The sequence below is a fragment of the Oncorhynchus clarkii genome, chromosome 26 (assembly GCF_045791955.1).
Source record: "Oncorhynchus clarkii lewisi isolate Uvic-CL-2024 chromosome 26, UVic_Ocla_1.0, whole genome shotgun sequence".
In the NCBI taxonomy this organism is placed as follows: domain Eukaryota; kingdom Metazoa; phylum Chordata; class Actinopteri; order Salmoniformes; family Salmonidae; genus Oncorhynchus; species Oncorhynchus clarkii.
Genome location: NC_092172.1, coordinates 4,235,551 through 4,252,446, shown reverse-complemented (window position 1 = coordinate 4,252,446; position 16,896 = coordinate 4,235,551). Strand labels below are relative to the sequence as shown.

Sequence of the window (16,896 nt, the reverse complement as noted above, 5' to 3'; positions counted from 1 at the left end):
GTTTTATATTTTATTTCTGTGTTTTGTGTAGCGCCGGCTACGCTAATTATTTTGTTTGCGTCTTGTTCAGGTATTTCGGGGGGGTGCATGCTATCAGATAATAGCTTCTCATGCTTTCGCCAAAAAGCATTTTACAAATCTGACATGTTGGCTAGATTCACAACGAGTGTAGCTTTAATTGAGTACCCTGCATGTGTGTTTTAATGAAAGTTTGAGAGTACTACAGTTGGCGCTCTGAAATTTCCGCTGATTTTGGTCCCTGTACAGGGACCGCAGCCGTAACAGGTTTTAAGGTAATTCAAAGAACATAATTCAACCTAGCTAATTTCCAATTTATACGAAATTGTTTGACTACAGAGGTAGCAAAACTGTACTTCAAATCTATGATACTCCCCCACTTAATGTACTGCTTGACTAGGTTGGCCCAAGCTTGCTGTTCAACATTAAAACCCATTCAGTCTGTCTACAAACAGGCTCTCAAAGTGCTTGATAGGAAGCCCAATAGTCTTCATCACTGTTACATCCTCAGAAAGCATGAGCTCCTGAGTTGGGAAAATCTTGTGCAATACACCGACGCATGTTTTGTATTCAAGATCCTAAATGGCCTGGCTCCCCCTTCACTCAGTATTTTTGTTAAACAGAAAACCCAAACCTACGGCAGCAGATCCAAAAGGTCCGCCATGTGAGGTGACTGTATAGTAAATCTGCTTTCTCTGTGAGAGCTTCCCATGTATGGAATACACTGCCATCAGACACAACTAACTGCACCACCTATCACACTTTCACAAAAAAGAAGACATGGCTAAAGGTCAATCAGATTTGTGAACATAATCCTTGGCTGTGTATTGCCGCCTTCCATGTTGTCTGTTGTCTGTAGCTTGAGAGGTGTGGAAACGCTTTTATGGATTTTGTCTTGTTGCTTTTGGTGCTATGTTGCTCTGTCTGTATGCTGTGTCTTGATTGTCTGTATTGTAATTGTTTTTAATAACCTGACAAGGGACTGCGGTTGAAAATTAGCCGGCTGGCTAAAACCGGCACTTTTACTGAAACGTTGATTCATTTGCACTGTCCCTGTAAAAAGAAAATAAACTCAAACTCAAACATGCAACTTGGTTCCAGAAGAAAGACACTTTACATTTCTTTAGGTTGAGGGTTTCATCAAGGTAAGTGTTTACTGGTGTAACGTCGTCCCCAGCCTATTGCACGCACAGCATATTCAAGCCTGGGCTATCAACCAAAAAGAAAGGAGGACCAAGGCACTCTTCATATAATTAATTCAAATGCCTTTATTAGTATGGCATGTTCAATAGAAACAAAGTTTTTTTTTTAAACCGACGCGTTTCGGCTGCATGGCCTTCATCAGGGAGTAATACTCCCTACTCCCTGATGAAGGCCATGCAGCCGAAACGCGTCGGTTTAAAAAAAACTTTGTTTCTATTGAACATGCCATACTAATAAAGGCATTTTAATGAATTACATGAAAAGTGCCTTGGTCTTCCTTTCTTTTTGATGACCAATTTACCCCTCTTACCAAAGAGCACCTTCTATCTACCAACATTTACTATTGTGTACCTTAGTAGCGCTTCCCTTCCTCCTCTTTCCCCTGAGCTATCAAGCGTTCAAAGTTTGCCTTGGTGGGAGTGACCATAGAATTATATATGAGTGACCTTACTGAGTAAAGTAATTGTCATCGTCACCACTTAAGACAGTCAAAAAGTCATAATTATTGCTAAACCCTGCCCATTTTTCTTAAAATTATATTGTAAACCTAACCATAACTAATGAAGGCCAAGTATGATGCGATGGTCCACCAGACCTTCCACACATTTGGTCGGAAATGTCTGGAAACAAGATTAGGTGTAATGTGACTAACATGACATCACTTTGAAGCATATGCCATCCTTGAGCACAACATATGACCCTTTATAAAGCACATGTTTATATCATTTTTGACATAGAGGGTTATGTCTCATTTGACATTGGTGATTATGAACCCTTTATAAACTATAACATACAGTTATAGATGCTTTGTAACAGATTTCTATAGTGCTTATGAAAGCTGAACGTCAAATAAAGCTAACCAGAAAATACATATTTAGTTTAAAAAAAATACAAATTACAGCTCTCATATTACAAAACACCTTGGATTGTAGTTCAGGAAAATGAAATACAAATGGCAAAATACTTAAAGATTATTGAAATATGTATTTTAAATACATTTAACATAAATACTACCTATCTGTGTGTGTGTGTGTGTGTGTGTGTGTGCGTGCGTGCGTGCGTGCGTGCGTGTGTGTGTGTGTGTGTGCGTGCGTGCGTGCATGCATGTAAAACCGACGTCACTCCCAGACCTCATCCCTCTCTGCTCTCATTCCTCTTTATTTCCGTCCAAACCTCATCTCGCTCTCTTCTGCTCCCAGACCTCGGCTCATTCCTCTTTCCTTCCTCCCAGAACTCATCTCCCTCTCCTCTTCCAGGACCTCATCCCTCTCTACTCTCTTCCTCCAGGACCTCATCCCTCGCTACTCTCTTCCTCCAGGACCTCATCCATCTCTACTCTCTTCCTCCAGGACCTCATCCCTCTCTACTCTGTTCCTCCAGGACCTCATGTCTTTCTCCTCTCCTCCTCCAAGACATGGGCTGGGGCTGCAGAATATGGGATGGTTTTGTGTTAACTCAGTTCGTCAAGGCAAGCAAGAGGCCAGCAGTGTCCTTCTGACCTGGCATGTGGCCCACAAAGCAAAATCAATGGAAGAAAAAGGGTTTTAAACTCAAAATTCATTGACATTTAAAGTTTTCCTTCATTAGGCTCTGCATAAGGCCCCCTGTCATTTTCAGGAGGGATTGCTAGTGTAGGAGGAGCTTGATCTTGTTGAAGTTGTTCTACTGAAGTTGCCCATTGGTTGCAGACCTGAGGCAACCACATGTAATTTGTTATTTCAGTGCTTTGTATTGTGCTCTCTGTCAAACGAGAGCTTCACAATGGAGCCTGTGTACCAGTTTGGACAATAGAGCTCCAAAACTGGGCATTTATTAATATAGCAAGCAAAGAAGTGTTCCATGAAGACCTCCCAAGGACAACTGGTGCCAATGTTATGGATGAAATCACATGGTGTAATCAATCATGTTTGATCTCATTATTATTCTTCGTAGTTGCACCTATATTTTGTGACCCAGCTATTGAATCAGTGCTGTAGAAATGAAGTAATTCTAGTGAACACGATGCAAGCACAGGGCGAAGCAGGTGTTAATTGTAAAGGACCACAGGAGGAGGCAGGTAGCTGGGTCCAGGGCAAGGCAGAAGGCCATACACAGGGGGTCCAAAAAGGCAACAGTACAGGCAGGGAAAAGGCTAGTAACGTCATCCGGGAGATCAGGCAATAGGTTGATAACAGGAAATCCGATAGGCTAAAGAACAGGCAGGGAATAGGCAAAAGGCGTCTTTAGTGAGGCAGGCCAAAGCTATCATACATGGGACGATTAAATAACGAGAAAAACAGAGCTTCGAATAGAAGTGTGTCACAAAACACACAATACCTCACAATGAAGGGGTGCAAAGAACTGAACTAAATAGTGTGTGATAATGACATACAGGTGTATGAACAGGTGATCAGAATTCAGGTGATTGGGATCTGGAGAGTGAGCTGCATTCAGGGGATCTATGTGTTTGAGAGCGTGAGCCAGACTGTGGGCTGGAAAGTGAGCTGCGTTCAGGGGATCGACATGTTTGAGAGTGTGCGTTGGAAGCAGACGTTACAGAAATGAAGTGTGCTTGCTGCTCTAAAGAACATAACAGTGACTATAAATCCCTAAACCTGGTCCACCAACAGTCACACAGAAATCACATTACAGGAACATTTGTGCCCAGTATGTGCATGCACGCACACACACACACACACACACACACACACACACACACACACACACACACACACACACACACACACACACACACACACACACACACACACACACACACACACACACACACACACACACACACACACACACACACACACACAGCCTTAAGTGTCACAGATTGAGGTTTTCATTTATCCAACGCCTCATTATCCTGTGTAATGTCTCCTCTCTCATCCTTATAGTAGTTTTGTCCAGGCAGAGCTGTGTCCTTTTCCTCTCAGACGAGCTGGTTAGCAGGTGAAGATAAAGCACCACATAGACACCCCACAGACACCCCCCCACCCCACCCCACACCCCACATCTTACACCCCACTGATTTCTTTAATGAACAAAGCCCAATGTCATTCTGTGCTTGCTCGAGACAAAAGCGGACTATGGTATTACCACCATTAGGGGATCTTTCAGGTGGGGAATGTTCCAATGTCTCCTCCAAAGTATGCTATACCTCATTACCTTAATGCTTGTAAAAAGCAGATCATATTTTACCACCTAAGTAGAATAGTATACAAATATGCAGAAGGGGATAAGAGTCACTTAGTGCCTTGCTGGTATTACCTCAGCACAGCGTAACTTGTTAGCTACCTCAGATCAGTCAAGCTGCTTCAGTTTGGCAAAGTATACTTCAACCCAGTCTAGTTTAGTCAAGCCTACCCCAATCGAAAACCATCCCAGAGCATCTCAGCAAGCCAGGCTGAGTTTAGCCCAACCATGCATGGCATGGTTCAGTGCAGCTCACAGCAGCCTAGCATACTGATACTGATCTGATGCCGTCTGCATCCCTGAACAGTGGTGGTGGTGGTGGTGTGTGTAATGAATGGTAATTCACAGTAATAAAAGGCTGACCTGGTCATGCCACAGGGCCTGCAGGCATACAACTCTACCACCCACTACAGAGGGAGAGAGAGAGAGAGAGAGGAAAGGAGATACATAGCCGCTGCACTATAATTCCATTCATTAAAATTCATTCCAATTCCGGTACATGTGTTCATGTACTGTACCTACAAATGATTATAATAAACTTGACCATCTGACTTACTCAATATTTTAACCAATGCCTATCTATAGCCTTTGAGTGTCAATATGTGTCACACCCTGATCTGGTTCACCTGTCCTTGTGATTGTCTCCACCCCCTCCAGGTGTCACTTATTATCCCCGGTGTTTATATCCCTGTGTTTCCTGTCTCTCTGTGCAAGTTCATCAACCAGTGTTTTTCCTTGTTCCTATTTTTCCCAGTCTCTGTTTGTTTCTAGTCCTCCTGATTTCAACCCTTGCCTGTCCTGACTCCGAACCCACTTGCCTGACCACTATGCCTGTTCTGAGTACCAGCCTGCCTATCCCCTTGTACTGTTTTTGGACTCCGATCTGGTTTCTGATCACTGCCTGGCATGACCTCGAGACTGCCTATCGTCTGGTACTGTTTGGACTCTGACCTGGTTTATGAACTCTCGCCTGTCCCCGACCTGCCTTTGCCTACTCCTTTTGTTTTAATAAATATCGGAGCTCTACCATATGCCTCCTGTGTCTGCATTTGGGTCTCACCTTGTGCCCTTATAATATGAAGGCTAATGGTACCTGTCATGGAAATTCAGTACTGAGAGAGACTTGGTCGTTTCTTTAAAGAATCATCTTTAGTAAATTTGGATTAATTATTGCAATAATAAAACCGTCAGCCCAACAGTCTTGATCTGACTGTTAGGCTGAGAGTCTAAATCATACAGACAATGCACAGTTTATATAGCCAATACCCAGAATGCTTGGTTCCACCCCTCCCATATAGAATGAGTGGCAACATAAGCCACTTTGGGCTCATCCAGTCTTTATCTACCCCTGGCGTTATCTTAACCCCCGACCCTGGCCTAATTGTCCAGGCCAGGATGTCTAAGAACCATTGAGGCCTTTGTTCTACTCCTCTCTATCCCAGTTACAACAACCCCACATCCTGTCACTGGAATGTCAGCTGTAGGTTTTATCGCCAGGAAGATAGAGTGGACACCATAAAACTCAGCATTAGCAGGACAGAAATATCTCACTGTTTAAGTAAATAATTGTTACACATCCAACAAATAAGGTGAATACATAATTTTTCTGTCACACACCCTAGCAACAGTAATGTAAAGTGCACATATTTGGGGACCCTATTTAATTTTTTTCATTCAATTCAGTCTGGTATGAGAACGGTAACCCCTATCTGCAAAAGGTAACCCCTATCTGCGGAAAGCTGAGTATCTTGGCTATTGATCGGTGCCTTAATCTTTGGTATGACTTACTACCATATATGGGCATACAAATTCATAAGGGCAGGCCGAGCCGATGACCTCATTTCAAGATTGCTGCTACCAACATTCCGGTTAGCGTTGTGAAGCATGAATGAAAAAAACACGGAATACGTTGATACACATAGAAAGCGGGGACTCCACAGATCATGAGGATATCTTATTTTGTCTGCCTGTGACCTACCGTTTTTGATAACCAGCACCGAGAGTCAAAATGTTTATTTTACACAATGTTTTCACAAAACAGCAAACATCTTACAAGGTGAGCTTCGATTTGTTCTGTGTTTGAGCTATCCCTACATGGGGGGTATCAAATTAATCCTTAGGGTAGCAGGAACAAATCTAGCCTATTGCCAATGTTATCTGATGATGGATGACTTAATGGCAACATAGAATGTCCACCGAGTGACTATATCTTATATCAACAATATAATGTTGCCTGTATGTCCCCCGACACCACCACAATGTTTGAGAGAGGTTGGTGTTGTAGAAATGTAGTTTTTATAGTGAACAATAACTTTTAGGCACATCCACTGTGCAAAAACATTGCAATTACCACATTAGGACTTTGGAGGGGTTGAAAGGAAACTTGAATGTACCCTGGAAACCCCATAACACTACCACAATGTTTAAGGGAGATTGATATGGTAGAAATTGTGTTTTTATACCGAAAAAAATAGCATTTACGGATTGAAAATTTGTACTATTTTTCTCATTTACAGACATGGAGAGGTTTAGGGACACTTGGAAACGTCCCGTGAACAAACATTACACCACCTACTAAAACATCTGCCCATTTCTAGTTGTTAATGTAGGTCTATTAATCCCATTTTTTCAGATGTTTTGGAAGCCATCTGATGTGTTTCCAGCACTAGCCATGAATAATCCACTTATACCTTTCCAAATAAAATACAAATATATATTTTTTAGATTTTTTATTCTGGGTATTGGCTATATTTGTGTGTGCTTGATCTTGTGTTTTCTGAACTGTGCCTTGCGAAAGTATTTGGCCCCCTTGAACTTTGCGACCTTTTGCCACATTTCAGGCTTCAAACATAAAGATATAAAACTGTATTTTTTTGTGAAGAATCAACAACAAGTGGGACACAATCATGAAGTGGAACGACATTTATTGGATATTTCAAACTTTTTTAAGAAATCAAAAACTGAAAAATTGGGCGTGCAAAATTATTCAGGAACATTTAATGTGTAATTGGGAGTCTTGTGAGTGAAAACATCCAAAGATCATCAAAGGTAAACGACTAATTTGATTGCTTTTCTGATTTTCGTGACCGAGCTACTCGATGCTATGTGTACTTAATGTTTTGTTGAGCGATCGATAAACTTACACAAATGCTTGGATTGCTTTCGCTGTAAAACATATTTTCAAAATCTGAGACGACAGGTGGATTAACAAAAGGCTAAGCTGTGTTTTGCAATACTGGACTCGTGATTTCATGAATACAAATATTTTTAGGAATATTATGTGAATGTGGCGCTATGCCATACAGCGGTTGTTGATGACAAATATCCCGCTAAAGGGATGGGTAGCTTCAAGAAGTTAAAGAGTACCCTCAAAACATCAGTCTCAAATTCACCAGTGAAGAAACGACTCTGGGATACTGGCCTTTGAGACTGTAATCAAAGCATTTTGAAGTTAGAAGCAATAGTCTACAACTATTTTAGCACCGTTTCTCTTTGCTCTGAGACAGGCATGGGGCACTCCTTCCTCCCCTTTGGGGAATTGAACCCCGGTCTCCCGTGTGCCCGCACGACATCGGGATTCTTTAACTAAATAGCCCAGCACTTTAGCCTACTCCCGAACGTCACAATGTACAAGGAACCAAGAGGGTTTTTAATTTTTCTTGGAATAGAAACACAATAATATTAATCCAACAAAATGTCTTACAATCAGACCCATATACTATGTTCTTACAAAAAAAGGTTTTAAATTGGCTAGTACATCCACTATTGAAGGCTATCAAATGCTTCTCAAAGATGCCCGCTGGTGGTCAAACTAGCACTAACTAGCATTTATGGTACCAGTGGTTGGCACGTTACAGAATTCTGCGGCACCACGCAAGCTGTGCTGCAGTACGCTGCAACTTTTAAAGGACGAACCACTGTAGTCATACAGCAATCCGTAAAGCCAGCTACTTGCACTGAAAAAAATACATGTCATTTTACAGATTTGTTTTTCTTCATAATAATAAACAAATTATTGTACAATTAAAGTAATAATATCTAATTGTTTGTTTACCCTGTAAAATAATGGTTTATTACAATTATGACAAATTATTGCAGTTTTCAAATTTTTTAAGGGAAATTATTCTAATTTTACATATGGTAAAGTACTTTAAGTTAACTTTAAATAAAATAACTACATTATTTTATATTACAGTTTAACAGTAATTCTATAGAAATATACAATACAAATGCAGTAATTTCTGATTAAAATAGGTGTTTTAAGCTATAAACCAAGGGGGTGTGGTACATGGCAAATATACCACAGCTAAGGGCTGTTCTTATGCACGATGCAACGCGGAATGCCGGGGTATATAAACTGGTTACCAACATAATTAGAACAGTAAAATAAATGTTTTGGCATACCCGTGGTATACGGTCTGATATGCCACGGCTGTCAGCCAAACAACATTCAGGCTCAAAGAACCCAGTTTTTAATTACAAATTATTTGTAGACTGCAAATTGACAGCAAAAAGCCCAAACTGATATAATGTTTGACTAAAAGACAATCATTTCAAACCTCTCTATCATGCGTGGGAATACTAGGGGAAATCATTTGTACATTAAAATCCATTGGAGCTTACTTCCTGGTGTTTTTACAGTATGTTATGTCCAATAAAGAAAGAAACACTTGATGGTGTGTGGGGAGGGGGGGGGGGGGGGGGGGTTTAATTAGCCGCCTTCATAGTCATTCTGGTTCATCTGTTCTGTTGCATTGTTATCATATGCTAAAGTTGAACACTGACAGTTTTGTAGCTTTAATGAGACTTATGAGACTCTCTCTGTGTGTGTGCGTGCGTATTTGTGTGCGGAAGTATGTGCATGTGTAGATATGTTACACAAATACAGATACCTACAGTCTACAGCTTGCCTCTTATCCCATACTCTCTGCAGCCTGTCACCAGAGTAACAATAGGTGTAACAAATATTTACCTTGATGAGCATACAGAGCTGGTGACACTCGCTGAATGCTCAAAGGGAACGTGGCAATGGGAGAAGGCTGGGAATATCACAGCCTCTCAATGTGTGTGTGTGTGTGTGAGAGAGAGAGAGAGAGAGTGTGTGTGTGGTGGAAGCTGTGGTGCTTGTGTGTGCATATGTATATGTGCGTGACTTACTGCATGTGCACGAGTGAATTAGTGTACGTGTGTGTGCATCCACCTGTGAGTTACTACAGTGTTAGTTCACAGCAGTATCAGGGGTTTCACCTCTGATAATATCTTGCTAGCTATGAAACCATTTTAGGCTAAAGGTGACATGAGTGTTGCCAGTTATAAAAACACCTCTTCACCTCTTTTGAGGTTCAAGCTAATGCTTCCATTGCCTGACTTTCAGTCTGTATTACTGCTTGTACTTGTAGGTAGTATGGAATTTACTTGTAGCACTCATGGTGATGGGCAGATTGTATGCTACCCAATATGCGTGTAAGCGTACGTGCACCTACATGTGTTTATGCCTGTGTGTATCTTTTACCTGTTGCAGTCAACATGCAGCAATAGGTGTGTAGCGCTGATGGAGAGGGCTATCTTGTGCCACTGGCCGTCGGCTAGTCGGTAGGGGAAGGACTCTGAGCGAGGCTTGCCTTTGTAGCTGTAGTGGTATCGGATCTCCTCCCTCAGGCCACTGCTCTCCAGCTCAAAGTAACTGCAGCGGAGGAGAGGGCAAAGGTTATAGGTAGAGTTCAGAGATCATTGAAGCGCTTAAAGCCCCTGAGCAATATGGAGAAGGATTTAGCTTGGGGATATGAGGTGATGCAATGGGGGAATGTGGTGTGATAATATTCCACATACATACATTCAACTGTATGCAATATATTTGTAAAGGCAACAATAATATATTTAACCAAACCACACCATTACAGTCAGGGGTAATTGGCATCTTGGAGCTGTTTGTTAACATAATGCCAGCATTAAAACATGTGAATAGTCTTTAACACAAAAAGCAAGAGAAACCCAAGCCAGATAATAACGCACACAGCAAAATAATAATACAAATAATCTAAAAAAACATTCAAGGTTCGACTGACAAGAGATGATGAAAAAAGAGAAAAGAACAGGAGAGAAGAGAACCAAAGAAAACAGAAAAGGTCGGAAGAGAACTGATGAGAAGTGTCTGCTGCCAGTCTAAAGAAGAAAATGAGGAGAAAATTAAAAAAGGACAGCTCCCAGAGGAAAATGATGTAGGGGTGTGTCTCTAAACCTGTCCAGCATTGCACACACAGGGAGGAGCGGCACCATAAACCTTCAATTGGGCGTAATGACCCAAGCCCAGAAATCTCCTTACCCCCATACAGCCCCTGCCCTCCCCAAACTGTCACTCGGGCACTGATCAGCCACACTAAATTAAGATCCAGGCGGCCACAGCCAGCACCCAGGGAACCGTAGCCAGCCAGCCGTGACATTTCTGTTTCCTCAAAAACTGCTGCACACTGGCCCCTCGAAACAACCCCCAGCTTCCTGTTTCCAACCCCCAGACTCCACCACACATGCAAATGCACATATGTACGCACACACACCACATACGCACATATACACACACACAGTGTCCCAACTCACGCACACACACATCAGCCCAGCCAGGTCCCATCCATATTCATGCCCAGTGAGGGTACAACCAACCCACTCTGTAGAATACCAAGTAAGGCTCCGTTCTGGGAAGCTGGATTTATCCCTCTCCCAATTCTCAGTTTGTCGAAAAACTAAGAACAGCTTGTGATAACTTTACCAAACAGCACTGGCATGTGACATGCGCAAATATCATGTATATGGCCATGGTTTCAATGGGCTGTGGATCAAATGAAGGGACATTAACTCAAATGTGGCGTGAATTAATGAAGTTGAAAACCCTTAAAGCATGTGACTGCGTCACAAATGGAACCCTATTCCCTATGTAACACACTATTTGTGCCATATGGGCTCTGGTCAAAAGGAAGTACGCTTAATAGGAAAGAGGGTGCCATTTGGGTGAACATGTTCCCACTGCAATGTTCAGGAGCTGTTCAAGAGAAACAGACAGACAAACAGGTACAGACAGACAGTTGACAGCTTCAAAAGCATTCATTGCCTCTTATTAAATTACACCCGGTGCAACTATGTAAACCGTGACGTAACCCATGCCAGTGGACAACCAACCAACACCCACTCTTCAATGTTTAAGAGCCACCATTAAATCAACACATCCACTCTGTACCCAGGCAACTGCCATTTCTGAGTGATCACCAACCTTGTTGCTGGGCATTACAACGAACATTCACATGCATCCAAGTCTACCGACATTTTCATCAGCGGCTGGAATCTTTTCATAAAGGGATTAATCAAAACCAGAACCTCCCTAATCCAGGTTTCTGTTGTCCCTTTACAATATCAGCTGTTTGTAAATAGAGTATATTCATACACAAGGCCAGTGGGCTAAATTTGGGATGTGATGTCTTAATTACGGGATGTGATGTCTTATTAACCAGATTGCAACCAGGTATAAACGCATTTTTCACTATCAAGACGTCTTGGGAAAGATATCATCTTTTGCTTATCTGGTTGCTACACAGACGTTAGCAAAACTTATTACGTCTTAGAGATAGGAGTTCCGTCAACGGGACAATTGGAAATCATGTAGCGCCATGTGTCATGATCACAGATTTTGTCTTATATTGGCTGAAAGCTTAAATTCTTGTTAATATAACTACACTGTCCAATTTACAGTAGCTATTACTACAAAAAAATGCCATACTATTGTTTGAGGAGAGCTCAAAACATCAAAACACTTTTTTTTCACCGCGACAGGTTTGATAACCAGTATGTATACAACCTGACTATGATGTCATAAAATATGTTATCTCTGAAACCCAGAATGGAAATCTCGCGGCAGCTACTTGATTAAATTCTGGGGGGAGATATACGAGAAAATATACTAGAACGAGGAGCGGAAGCAGGGTGGTAATTGACCCTAGAGATCTTCTCAGGTCCTTTTTTAATATACTTCCGTGTCGCCTTAATCAACAAACTATATCTTACCTAAAAACACTTTCTAAACGTCACATTTTTAGCATGAACAGATTATTGCATGAAATGTATGTCGTGATTATCAGCCAAAGAGCTGATTCCAACTGACTTTCTTCAACTCACCCTACTTTTAAGATGTTGAAAAGCTGTTGCGTAACATTTTGTTTGAACAATAGCCGGACAAAAGAACACCAAATTAAGTTGTATCAACTGCCCAACGACCAGGTTGACCGTAATAGTTGGTAGTGGAAAGACATAGGAAGAGAGATCATGATACAGAAAGCAGTGAAGCATCTAGTAAAGAGGGCCAAGCTAGGAAGCAAGAGTAATGATGTGTTGGAGTGGAACGTGGTGATAGTGTTTGATGAGACCACAGGGCTTCACTTACACCCTATCTGACTAAATAATGCTGTAGAGAAAGAAGTGAAATTAGCTTGGGTCATTGGAAATGGTAGACTGTTAATATTGTGTGGTAGCCAGGCTCAGCAAGAAAAGATTCTGAAAATGTAAAGCTTAATGGAAAAATGATTAAAAGCCATGTCCCTGGTGCTTATGCTAGATTGAAGGGAGTCATCACTGGAGTCCCAATATCTATGTCCAGAGATGATCTGAAGGGAGGTAGAGTGATTGAAACCAAAAGCTTGATCAGTAGGAAAGAGGGTCAAAGAAGTGAAAGCTTATCAGTGATTCTGAGGTTTGAGAAAGTCTTGCCTGGAAAAGTACAGATAAGATTCCTTAGTTGTCCCATATGCACAGTGGTGTTTTAAATGCCAAAGAATGGGACATGTAGCTGCTCAGTGTAAAGGAAAGAAAATATGTGCCAAGGGTGGAGGGGCACATGATTATGGTGAACGTGAAGGTTAAGAGCTGTAATTGTGGGGGAGAACACAGTGCAGCATTTGGTGGATGCCAGGTACAGAGAGAGGCTAGAGAGGCTCAGAGATATAGGATCAGTCAGGATGTTTCATATGCAGAGGACGGAAAACAGATTGGTAGAACTACAGTGCGGACTGATGGAGCCTACATGGATGTACCTGTAGTAAGTGGACCTGCTGTCGGGGCTGGTGCTTCTGATGGTCCTGGCATGGTTTCGAGGCCCGTTCAGAAATCTTGTGCTCATGAATGTGTGGCGTCAAAGGCCGCTTTTATTTGTAAGGTTATCAGTAGGACTTGGGTTGTGGAAAGCAGAAATTACAGGTTGAAGGTTGTTGTGGAGACTACAAAAGAGACAGGTGTTAATGTTGAAATGGTTGTTAACATGCTGAACAATCCTAAGCGTGGAGTGTTTCAGCATGATATACTGTATCATGCCAGAAACCATTCTTGACGTCACACACTTTGAATACTCTTGCTTTGACAGGTCCGGTAAGATGTCATCTATTGTTGGGATAGGAAAGTAACTTATCTTTAGTGCTTGCTTAGTTGTCTGGGGTCTACACATACAGTTGGAGTCATTAAAACTAGTTTTTAAACCACTCCACAAATTTCTTGTTAACAAACTATGGTTTTGGCAAGTCGGTTAGGACACCTACTTTTGTGCATGACACAAGTAACTTTTCCAACAATTCTATACAGACAGATTATTTCACTTATAATTAACTATCACAATTCCAGTTGGTCAGAAGTTTATATATACTGAGCTGACTGTGCCTTTAAAAAGCTTGGAAAATTCCAGAAAATGATGTCATGGCGTTATAAGCTTCTGATAGTCTAATTGACATAATTTGAGTCAATTGGAGGTGTACCTGTGGATGCATTTCAAGGCCTACCTTCAAACTCAGTGCCTCTTTGCTTGACATCATGGGAAAATCTAAAGAAATCAGCCAAGACCTCAGACATTTTTTTTGTAGACATCCACAAATCTGGTTCAATTTCCAAACAGCTGAAGGTAGCACGTTCATCTGTACAAACAATTGTAAGCAAGTATAAACACCATGGGACCACACCGCCATCATATCGCTCTGGAAGGAGACACGTTCTGTCTCCTAGAGATGAAAGTACTTTGTTGCAAAAAGTGCAATCAATCTCAGAAAAACAGCAAAGGACCTTGTGAAGATGCTGGAGGAAACAGGTACAAAAGTATCTATATCCACAGTAGAAAAGGTCCTATGTTGACAGAAACCCGAAAGGCCGCTAGGCAAAGAAGAAGCCACTGCTCCAAAATCGCCATAAAAAAGTCTAACTACGGTTTGCACCTGGACATGGGGACAAAGATTGTACTTTTTGGAGAAATGTCCTCTGGTCTGATGAAACAAAAATAGAACTGTTTGGCCATAATGGCCATCATTACGTTTGGAGGATAAAGGGGGAGGCTTGCAAGCCGAAGAACACCATCCAAACCGTGAAGCATGGGGGTGGCAGCATTATGTTGCGGGACTGCTTTGCTGCAGGAGGCATTTCACAAAATAGATGACATCACGAGGAAGTAAAATGATGTGGATATATTGAAGCAACATCTCAATACATCAGTCAGGAAGTTAACCCACTGTTCCTAGGCCGTCATTGAAAATAAGAATTTGTTCTTAACTGACTTGCCTAGTGAAATAAAGGTAAAATAAAATGACATGCACCTGGTTCCCATTCCCCCTGATTAATATGTTATACGGTGGCAATAAAAAGAATGTGAACCCTTTGCATAAATTTGACATAAAATCTGATCTTCATCTAAGTCACAACAATAGACAAACATACTGTGCTTAAACTAAAAACACACAAATCATTGTATTTTTCTTGTCTATATTGAATACATAATTTAAACATTCTGTAGGTTGGAAAAAGTATGTGATCCCCTAGGCTAATGACTTCTCCAAAAGCGAATTGGAGTGAGGAGTCAACTAACCTGCAGTCGAATCAATGAGACAAGATTGGAGATTTTGGTTAGAGTTGCCCTGCCCCTTAAAAAACAGTCACAAAATTTGAGGTTGTTATTCACAAGTTGCATTGCCTGATGTGAACCATGCCTCGAACAAAAGAGATCTCAGAAGACCTAAGATTAAGAATTGTTGCCTTGCATGAAGCTGGAAAGGGTTACAAAAGTATCTCTAAAAGTCAGTCCACGGTAAGCCAAATTGTCTATCAATGGAGAAATTTCAGCACTGTTGCTACTCTCCCTAGTAGTGGCCGTCCTGCAAAGACGACTGCAAGAGCACAGTGCAGAATGCTCAATGAGGTTAAGAAGAATGCTAGAGTGTCAGCTGAAGAAATACAGAAATCTCTGGAAGATGCTATCATCTCTGTTGACAAGTCTACGATATGTAAAACATTAAACAAGAAAGGTGTTCATGGGAGGACACCGTGGATGAAGCCACTGTTGTCCAAAAAAAACATTGCTGCACGTCTGAAGTTCGCAAAAGAGCACCTGGATGTTCTGCAGTGCTATTGGCAAAATATTCTGTGGACAGATGAAAATAAAGTTATGTTGTTTGGAAGGAAGGAACACAACACTATGTGTGGAGAAAAAAAAGGTACAGCACAAGAACATTAAAAACCTCATCCGAACTGTAAACCATAGTGGAGGGAGCATCATGGTGTAAACCTCTAAATAATACACGGGACTAGACACATAAAGCAAGTGCACAAATACACGTCGCTTCGAATCCCATGCAACAGCACATACCTGCCAGCAGCATACCACCTTGCATCCCCCTGCTGGCTTGCTTCTGAAGCTAAGCAGGGTTGGTTCTGGTCAGTCCCTGGATGGGAGACCAGATGGTGTTGGATGGCCAGTAGGAGTCACTCTTTCCTCTGGTCTAAAAAAAATATTTCCCAATTCCCCAGGGTAGTGATTGGGGACATTGTCCTGTGTAGGGTGCTGTCTTTCAGATGGGACGTTAAACAGGTGTCCTGACTCTTTGAGGTCATTAAAGATCCCATGGCACTTATTGTAAGAGTAGGGGTGTTAACCCTGGTGTCCTGGCTAAATTCCCAGCAGCCTCAAACTGTTTTATTTATATTACCAGGTAAGTTGACTGAGAACACATTCTCATTTACAGCAACAACCTGGGGAATAGTTACAGGGGAGAGGGGGATGAATGAGCCAATTGTAGGCTGGAGATGATTAGGTGAGTCACCTCATACAGTCACCTAATCATCTCCAGCCTACAAATGAGAATGTGTTCTCAGTCAACTTACCTGGTAATATAAATAAAACAGTTTGAGGCTGCTTTGCTGCCTCAGGGCCTGGACAGCTTGCTATCATTGATGGAAAAATACATTGTTAAGTTAATCAAGACATTTTGCAGGAGAATGTAAGGCTATCTGTCTGCCAATTGAAGCTCAACAGAAGTTAGGTGATGCAACAGGACAACAACCCAAAAGACAGAAGTAAATCAACAACAGAATGGCTTGAACAGATTAAAATACGTCATGGAGTGGCCCAGTCAGTCCTGACCTCAACCCGATTGAGATGGTGTGGCATGACCTCGAGAGCTGTTCACACCAGACATCCCAAGAATATTG

At 41.7% G+C, this 16,896-nt stretch overlaps 1 protein-coding gene across 1 annotated transcript in view; it reads right to left on the bottom strand.

Moving 5' to 3' along the window:
• Window positions 1–16,896, bottom strand: part of LOC139384527 (protein kinase C-binding protein NELL1-like) — a 366,687-nt gene that overhangs the window by 250,819 nt on the left and 98,972 nt on the right. Inside the window, exon 4 of the mRNA XM_071129356.1 lies at window positions 9,914–10,084. Coding sequence (XP_070985457.1) covers window positions 9,914–10,084 — 171 coding nt within the window. The remainder of the gene's footprint in view (window positions 1–9,913; window positions 10,085–16,896) is intronic.